Source organism: Hyalella azteca, unplaced genomic scaffold (assembly GCF_000764305.2).
Source record: "Hyalella azteca isolate HAZT.00-mixed unplaced genomic scaffold, Hazt_2.0.2 contig15393, whole genome shotgun sequence".
Taxonomy (NCBI): Eukaryota; Metazoa; Arthropoda; class Malacostraca; order Amphipoda; family Hyalellidae; genus Hyalella; species Hyalella azteca.
In genome coordinates this window covers 87,709-97,041 of record NW_025945249.1, presented here as the reverse complement: position 1 = coordinate 97,041, position 9,333 = coordinate 87,709, and the positions used below count along the sequence as shown (strand labels likewise).

Here is a 9,333-nt window from a genome sequence, read left to right as displayed (position 1 = left end):
GTGCTGCCGTGTGTTGTGTGCTGCCGTGTGTTGTGTGCTGCCGTGTGTTGTGTGCTGCCGTGTGTTGTGTGCTGCCGTGTGTTGTGTGCTGCCGTGTGTTGTGTGATGTCGTGAGTTGTGTGATGTCGTGAGTTGTATGATATGGATCCTTCCTTCATAAGGATCCTTTCCACAGTGACTGTACCCCTGGGGAGAGGAGGACTCCTATCCTCCCACTGAGGATCCCTTCCTCAAAGTCTCGTTTCTAATTTCTGGGTTCGATCTGGCCATCATCCTGCACGTGTCCCGAATGATTTACCTGCCTTCTCTCTCCATTGAATACAATTCCAGTATGGCCCTACTACCGCCTCTGTTCGGCGACAGTACAGCCAAAGTACGGCCCCAGTACAGCCATAGTACGGCCCAGTACAGCCCCATGACTACTACCAATTGCTGCATAGCGCACACTAATTAGCTGGGACCATAGCTGGCAGCAGTACTCTGCCATAGACTCTGTCATGTCGCACCAGCAGAGCTCCTATCTGTTGTCTGCCGGTGTGCTGTTAGCTTCCTGGCCACTTGCAGGCAAGGTTTGGCCGCCCGCATGCAAGGTGCTGGCAGTTTGCAAGCAGCGTGCTGGCAGTTTGCAAGCAGCCTGCTGGCAGTTTGAGTCAGAGTGCTGGCATGTGCTGGCAGGGGGCGGATAAGACAGTATCCCGGCTCCCGTATTGATCGCTCAGCTGTGCTTGTGCCGCTGCTGCCGCGTGGCCCTCCCCTGCCTTCAGCTGCTGCGGGGACCTCCCTTGCCTTCAGCTTTCGTGTGGCCCTCTCCTCTGCCGCGTGGCCTTCCTTGCCTTCAGCAGCCACGTGCTCTCCTTTGCCTTCAGGTGCCACGTGGCCCTCCTCTGCCTTCAGGTGCCGCGTGGCCCTCCCTTGCCTTCAGGTGCCACGTGGCCCTCCTCTGCCTTCAGGTGCCACGTGGCCCTCCTCTGCCTTCAGGTGCCGCGTGGCCCTCTCCAGCCTTCAGCTGCCACGTGGCCCTCCTCTGCCTTCAGCTAACGCGTGGCCCTATACTGCCATCAGGTGCCGCGGGCCCTCACCTGCTTTTAGCTGCCGCGTGTAGGGCCAAGTGTTTGATGCACCTCGCACTGGGCGAACCTGTCAGTATAGATAATGACTGCAGTAAGTGGTGTGTCTGAGACCAGCCCTAGGAGATCAGGCCTCCTGAGTGCAGTGTGTGGTGTGTTTGAGACTCTGAGTGCAGTGTGTGGTGTCTGAGTGCAGTGTGTGGTGTGTCTGAGTGCAGTGTGTGGTGTGTCTGAGTGCAGTGTGTGGTGTGTCTGAGTGCAGTGTGTGGTGTGTCTGAGTGCAGTGTGTGGTGTGTCTTAGTGCAGTGTGTGGTGTGTCTGAGTACAGTGTGTGGTGCCAGTTGAATGGTGTGTTTAATGCTCATTAGTGAGGATGTTTTCATTTCACTATCGCGTTCTGAGGGCAGCGTCGATTTCACCATTGCAAGACCATGAGATGTGTCAACATAAGCTTGTGATAGCGCGGGATCTTGGCATATAGTGCATAGTGATTCTGCATCCTGGTGAACATCCATAGGCAGGCAAGCTCATCGAAACGCTTGTGATATTTTCTTAGGAAGCAAATTATTAACTTACTATAGCATGACACTTTTGCGCCTGTGGATTAGACGGCACATCGCTTACAAGTGACTGCCGCTACGCCACCCTCACTGGACACGACCCACTCAACTTGTGACGGTCTGCATTGACTGCCATGCCTCCTGTCACTGAAGCTCCTCACAGCCTCATGCCTCGGTTTGCATGGGCATGCAGGTCATAAGAGACACATACCGTGGCTCATATGTGCGTGAATGTCCTCACTATTACAGTCCGAAGCGCGCACATGAATGAAACTCCTCACAATCCAATGTCAAGGCGTGCACGTGAATGAAGCTGTTCACAATCCCATGCCGAGTCCTCCACGTGCAGTTGTCCGACACGGATGATCCATTAACGTAGACGTGGCCGGCTCCTGTCTTACGAATGCTGCCGAGCGACGCGCCGGATGATCATGGCTTATACCAGCCGCCTCGCCCACCTTTGCCGGCGCCCACACCCTACACTCACCCCAGGCCTCCTAGGGCTGCACACCAGCACAACAACATACCCCTGCAGCAGCATGTCACTCCATTGCACCAGCAGCAGCATGCCGCCTCACTGCTTCACCAGCAGCAGCATGTCAGCTCGCTGCACCAACAACAGCAGCAGCATGTCACCTCACTGCTTCACCAGCAGCATGTCATTCCACTGCATCAGCCGCAACACATGCACATTGTGCACCAGCAGCAACTCCAGCTACAACAGCAGCTCCAACAGCAGCAATTGCAACAACAGCAATTGCAACAACAGCAATTGCAACAACAGCAATTGCAACAACAGCAATTGCAACAGCAGCAGTTGCAACAACAGCAATTGCAACAGCAGCAGTTGCAACAACAGCAACTGCAACAACAGCAGCTACAACACCAGCAGCAGCAGCAGCAGTTGCAAGGACAGCAAGAACTTCAGCAGCAATATTCTGCGTCGCACGGTCTGGACTACTCAGCCCCTCCTGGTCTGGACTCGCCGGTCTACTACACGGTGGCGCCCCAACACATCTCGCGCTACCCTCCCTTCCAGCCCTCGCAGCAGTACAGGCCGCCCCCCAACCCTCGCGTGGGGGCTGCTGGCCTCCCGCCTTCCATGGCTGGCCCTGATGACCTCCCCATCCTGCGCACCACCCACCCTCGTTCCCCACTTGGGGGCCCAGGCAGCCTCTCCTGCCCCACGAGTCTGAGCGAGCAGGGCGCTGCGCCCCCTGTGTGGACGCCGCGCGTTGCCCACCCCACCCCCGCCATGCCCCCCATCCCTGACCCTCCCCGTGTAGATCACCATCCTCAGTCGGAGGAGCATGAGCTGAAAACTCGGTCCCTCCCCACACGTTGTTCCCACAAACCCCCCAGACCAGGGGGAACAGGGGGCGAGAAAGGGGCAGGTGGTGGCCGAGTGTGTGAAGAGGACGGATTCTATTACTCCCCAACTGTAGAGGAAGACGGCGTTGAGGAGAACCTTTTCGGGTCCTCGGAGGACTTATCGTCAGGCAGCAGCATCCTGGAGAAGCTGATGGTGTGGGCGTACTACAGCGACCCTGAGGAGGAGACCAGCGAGGCAGGTGAGGAACTGGTCTGCTCCTCTGGTCTGCTTTATGGCCTCTTGTAGCAGATTTATTGGGTTATGCAAAGCTGTGAATGCACCGTTCTCTACGGGCACTTTTCTCACTGTAGCAATTAAAACTATTTCAAAATGGCTTACATGGCAATTACCGTTGATAAATATGAATGAAACACGGGTAATTCTAAGGTATAAGTGTGTTAGTGACGTAGGAGGTTCCTGCTAGCATATGTAAAATGTGCTTGCTTATACACGGGGATAGTATTAGCGAGAGTATTTGCTTCAAGTACTTCACACTCACAGTTTCACCGGCTGTAAGCTTATACTCGAGGAAAGTATTTGCTAAAATGTATTTTCGCATCCACAACTGCCAGTGTGTCGTTAGTGAGGTCTGCGCGCGGTGGAATATGCAACATGAGGGTAATGGCGAGTTTGAGGAGGCGTTTGGTAAAGCAGTTGGTGGCGTTGTTACAACTCTAGCTGAGTAGGTGAAAAAAATTGATCGATCAGCGTAGAATGCAGGTAAAAGACCTAATAAGGTCTCATTTAACTTTTAAAATACTACTCTCTCAATTACTTTCTGTTTGAATATTCATCGTGACGTAGAGAGCAGTAGATTGTACTTGTGGAATATCTATCAGAAGAGCTGAATATCATCTGAACATTTCTTGACGTTCTTAGAACCAACCTTGTTGGGACAAGCCATAGTTAATAACATATAACATAAAAAGCTCTTGCTTCAAGCATAACAAACAGCGGCGCAGATGCACACACTACGACGGCTTCACCCCAACTGGTGTTATTTCACGCCACATCAACAAACTCAATCGCTTCAGACGTACCTGCATCTCAAGAAGCTACTGAACTACTTGCATCTGAAGAAAAATCAGCTCAATATTTGAAGTGTGAAGTACTTGCAGCTAATACTATCTCCGTGTATAAGGGACCTTTAGATGATTGACGCGGCAAGCGACCAGTAGCCGAGGAACTGGTAGTGGCGTATTGCTCGCTCACGTTCAGTGTATAGTATAGTGGTGTTAGCGACGTAGGAGGTTAACCGTCAGGCATCTTGATACATCATCACAGCTATAGAAACATAAATATTAAATAGACAGGACGTTGAAAATATATCCGCCAACACGGCTGAGGTAACGTCTATATTGGAAGGGAAATAGAACACACGTTTAACAGCGGCGCAGGGTTTCTTCGGTTTTATGATCTGATGGTTTAATGGTCGCTTGGGCCAGCCAGTAAATGGAACGATCGGTACCGTTTGGCGTGGCGAGCGAGCAGTTCCGGGGTAGCTATTAGACGGAAGACAGTTCGGAAAACCTCCATAGAGGGTGAAACAAGACATCTTGTGGGAGTAGACGTACAGCAGCAACGAACGAACAGAGCTAATAGGCACATTCTATTTCTTCATGCATCTGATGAGTGTTTTGTTGCTCTAGCAATGACTACCCCACACCTGACGCCATGCGAATGGTCTTCTCATGTGATTGAAATAGTCGCTGATTTCGACGCTTATTTTATAACTAAATATTTATATATTTCTGTATTGTGTTGCATTTACTAAAAAATAAATATATGAATAACTAAATATTTCTGATTCTCATACCACACTGTGGCCTTACGAGCTTGTGTGCTTGGCACACTATAAGTTTGGATTTATTATAATGGCGGCTAACATAAGGAAGGCTTTTTTTATAGTTTATCACAGCTTAAATATAAATATATTAATATAAACATAAATACTAAATAGACCGGACACTGAAAACGTATCAGCCAACACTTCTGAGGTAGTAACGTCTATATTGGAAGGGAAATAGAACACACGTTTAAACAACGGCGCAGGGTTTCTTCGGTTTTATGAGCTAAAGGTTTAATTGTCGCTGATGAGAGAGCAGTCGAAACTATTCAGAATTTGGTGATGTGCTCCACCTGCGAGGTGCAGGCGACCACCTCACCCGCCACCTGCGAGGTGCAGGCGACCACCTCACCCGCCACCTGCGAGGTGCAGGCGACCACCTCACCCGCCACCTGCGAGGTGCAGGCGACCACCTCACCCGCCACCTGCGAGGTGCAGGCGACCACCTCGCCGCTAGTCATCAGTGACGAGGAAGCTCAGTGCTGCTCCAGAGTTCGTGGCGGGAGGTTGTGCGCGCGTCGCGTGCGTTCGTGTGTGCGTGCTACATTGAGTGCTATAGGTGTTATCATTGCAGTGTAGCCCGGGACGTTCTTGTGTTGTTTTGTGCATTATATTGTGATGCAGATGTGTGATTATATTTGTGTTGTGCTAAGCATGCCACGCTATTAGCCTCAGGCGCAGGCTGCTGGGATGGCCGCAGCGCTGACGCCTCACCTGGCCCCGCTGCTACAACAGCGCTCGTGTAGCGCTGCTACAACAGCGCTCGTGTAGCGCTGCTACAACAGCGCTCGTGTAGCGCTGCTACAACAGCGCTCGTGTAGCGCTGCTACAACGGCGCTCGTGTAGCGCTGTCGTAGCAGTGTAGCGGCGCAAGGAAGGCGCTGCACCGTCACGATGCACGGTCACTGCACCGTCATGGTGCAGTGGTGGCAGTGTTCAGTGCCCTGGTTGCTGTGCTTGGCTACCCCTGCCTGTTAGCTTCATAAAAACAGTCACGATTATTGCTAGCAACCACTCACTTCTGATTATCCTCAATGTGTAACCACAGAGAACGCATTATAGGTCATATATCTGCCCCGAGAACGCAATGTATATCTGACCCCAAAGAGGTTGACGTAAGGTGCTATAAGGTTGACGTGAGCGCAATACGAGACTCTTAGAAAAGCTTGTCTTGCGTGCTCCTGAGTTGTGACATGGTCACTTGAAGCCTTATACTTGATAGGGCCAACCTGCTCGTGGCTCAAACACAACCTGCTCGTGGCTCAAACCCAACCTGCTCGTGGCTCAAACAACCTGCTCGTAACTCTACCCCAACCTGCTCGTGGCCCATCCTCAACCTGCTCGTGTCTGAAACATGAATGCAACACGAGGAATGTTGTACGTGAAGCTTCATAAAGTCGTTGAAGCGACACTTCGCTCATTGAAAGTTTTATAAGGAAACACTCGTGCATACAGAAACGCTTATCAGCTACCAATAATATCATCTATGGCATCGAGCGATTTCCTCTATGACAAAATCCCAGACAAGCTCGTTACCGTGACGGTATAAGCATCCTTGCGTATTATTTCCCACGCTGCGGACGTTTTGTTTCATCATTAGCGTATTGAGGGTATCTGTAGTAACCGGGCATTGAGACGCAAATATCGCTGGCCACTGTTAATGTATCCTATACATATAGCAAGCAGGCCTCTATCCTGAACTTTCCACACTTCTGGTCGAGACAGCAAGTGTCGGCCACTGCGCCTCAGCGCATCCGTCGAACTTGATGGCCGATGCCGCCACCGCCAGAAGTGACGCGGGCTTTGACACGAACGCCACATCTCTAAGCAGTGACTTTGACACTAACGCCACATCTTTGAGTAGTGGTTTTGAACCAAAGCCCACATCTCTGAGCAGCGAATTCCGAGGTGAGCCTGACGGCTGCGTATCCGCAGGGAGCGTCGGCTCCTCGCTCAGTGGGGTGCTGGCTGAGGGGCAGAATGTGCAGGTCCGCGTGCCGGAGGGACCGGTGTCGGGGCTCGTGCCCCCGTCGGGGGGCATGCAGTATGGAGATGTGGTCGACGACAGCCTTTACCTGCCTGCCCGGAGCCGTCCGTACACCGTCTACGACTTCGGCCGAAAGTTCCACACTCTGAGCGAAGCTTCCTTGAAGAGCAGCAAGACGCACTACCCCCACAACGCGGCGCCTCGCAGCGACGTCAAATGCAACAGCATCGGCAAGTGCAGCGGCATCGGCAAATGCAGCGCCGAGGCGACCGCCTACTCCCACATCGAGAAGTTCAACAGGACTCTCGAAAGCGAGGGCATTTACATGAGGAACAACGCCTGCTCCGGCCCTCGCATTGACTTCATTGAGGGCACCTCCATACTTAGGATCCGGGAACAAAGCGCCCCTCATCCGCGGTGCGATGGCAACGAGCACCCAATGTACCTCACCGCCCCCGACGGATGTTCCCCCATGGGGCGGCGGTACGGGGGCAACATTGGTGGCGGGTTTGTGGTGGATATGGCGGCTGCGGTGGAGCGGAGATGTGGCATGACGGCGTCAAGTAACGTCGGTGTAGACGGACTGGTGGGAGGAGTGAGCAAATCGTCCGGTGGAGGTAGTAACAGCAGCAGTAAAGCTGTGCGTCTAAAGCGCGCCAAACGCAGCGGACTGCTCGGTCTCAAGATGGGCAGGTTCACCAAAAATAGTGCCAAAAAGAATAGTACAAAAGCAACAATAGATAATAATGAGACTCTGCAGCCAGCGGAGCCGCCCTCAGGTCAGTGCGCTGACGACAGGAAACATGTGGCTGTCCACGAGATGGCTCGCTCCTCGTCTTCGGATCACCTCAACTTCGAAGAGAAGCGCAAGCTCATCGCCTCTAGCTTGAGCCTGAGTGAAGTGCTTGCTGCTGAGTGCCACAGGCAGCCCAGATATCTCCTGAACGCCTCCCTCGACGCCCAAGATCAGGACGAAGACAGGCACGAGTTTGAAGAGGTCCCCGATGTGAGTAGAAGGTGGGAGAAGTTAGGAGGCATTGGACTCATAGGAATGGGAAGCAAGAACTCATCTCCTCTTCCCTCCCATCCAAGACCTTATCTTCTCGCTCGCCCTTCGACTCCCTCCCCGCTGACGACCGCCCGTCCCGATGTGTCGATGCCCGCGCGCCCGGCCTCCGTGTGCGCCATCAGCTTTACAGGCTACGATGGCGGTCGCGACGACGACGACGACGACCGAGAAGAAGAACCCCGGCGCCAATTGTCAGTAGACCTCGGCTCGCTGAGGGCCGAGGAATCAGCGAGCAGCCCTCACGTGTTCGTTAATCCTGTTACGAGTCTCTCCCTCTCCGACCTGCTCGCAGCTGCCAGTCCAGGTACGATCGTGTCGCCGCGCGCTGCCCGCTTCAGGCTCTTGTTTTATTTATGATAATCAATGTCGTATGTGTAGAGTAGGTGACAATTTGATGTGTCTTGTCATTCTTGTTAAAAAAAGGTTACGGTTTGGGGCGATGTTCGGGAGAGCGAGGTTCAGGGCGTTCGATGAAGTGTTCAGAGTAGAACTTCACAACCTCTTCCCTCGGTCTGCGTTGCTACTGAGGATTATAACCTCCTAGTGTAGCATCGTGTAGACTTTCTCTTAGTACCAACACTCTTAGTGTGGTACCAATACTCTTGGTGTGTTACCAATACTCTTGGTGTGTTACCAATACTCTTAGTGCGGTACCAATACTCTCAGTGTGGTACCAATACTCTCAGTGTGGTACCAATACTCTCAGTGTGGTACCAATACTCTCAGTGTGGTACAAATGCGCTCAGTGTGGTACCAATACTCTCAGTGTGGTACAAATGCGCTCAGTGTGGTACCAATACGTACTCTAAGTGTAGTGCATCGTTATAACATCATCACATCATTTTAAAATTCTCACAACATCAATCTTCCAGCGTCCAGTGAAGCGACGGTTAAATAAGCCGTACGGCGGTTAAATAAGTTGTGCTGCAGTTAAATACGTTGTACGGCGGTTAAATAAGTTGTGCTGCAGTTAAATAAGCCGTACGGCGGTTAAATAAGTTGTGCTGCAGTTAAATACGTTGTACGGCGGTTTAATAAGTTGTGCTGCAGTTAAATAAGCCGTACGGCGGTTAAATAAGTTGTGCTGCAGTTAAATACGTTGTACGGCGGTTAAATAAGTTGTGCTGCAGTTAAATAAGCCGTACGGCGGTTAAATAAGTTGTGCTGCAGTTAAATACGTTGTACGGCGGTTTAATAAGTTGTGCTGCAGTTAAATAAGCCGTACGGCGGTTAAATAAGTTGTGCTGCAGTTAAATACGTTGTACGGCGGTTAAATAAGTTGTGCTGCAGTTAAATAAGCCGTACGGCGGTTAAATAAGTTGTGCTGCAGTTAAATACGTTGTACGGCGGTTAAATAAGTTGTGCTGCAGTTAAATAAGTTGTACGGCGGTTAAATAAGTTGTGCTGCAGTTAAATACGTTTTACGGCGGTT

At 51.8% G+C, this 9,333-nt stretch overlaps 2 protein-coding genes across 2 annotated transcripts in view; both read left to right on the top strand.

Annotated features, from left to right (window-relative positions):
- The first annotated feature begins 2,058 nt into the window (after nt 1–2,058).
- On the top strand, nt 2,059–6,203 carry LOC125179146 (probable serine/threonine-protein kinase nek3). The gene is made up of 4 exons (XM_047884406.1): nt 2,059–2,461; nt 2,593–3,198; nt 5,105–5,351; nt 6,068–6,203. Exons 1-4 carry the CDS (start codon nt 2,059–2,061, stop codon nt 6,201–6,203), a joined length of 1,392 nt encoding a protein of 463 aa, XP_047740362.1.
- Nucleotides 5,896–9,333, top strand: part of LOC108664715 — a 41,557-nt gene continuing 38,119 nt past the window's right edge. Inside the window, exon 1 of the mRNA XM_018151384.1 lies at nt 5,896–8,205. Coding sequence (XP_018006873.1) covers nt 6,612–8,205 — 1,594 coding nt within the window. The 5' untranslated portion in view covers nt 5,896–6,611. The remainder of the gene's footprint in view (nt 8,206–9,333) is intronic.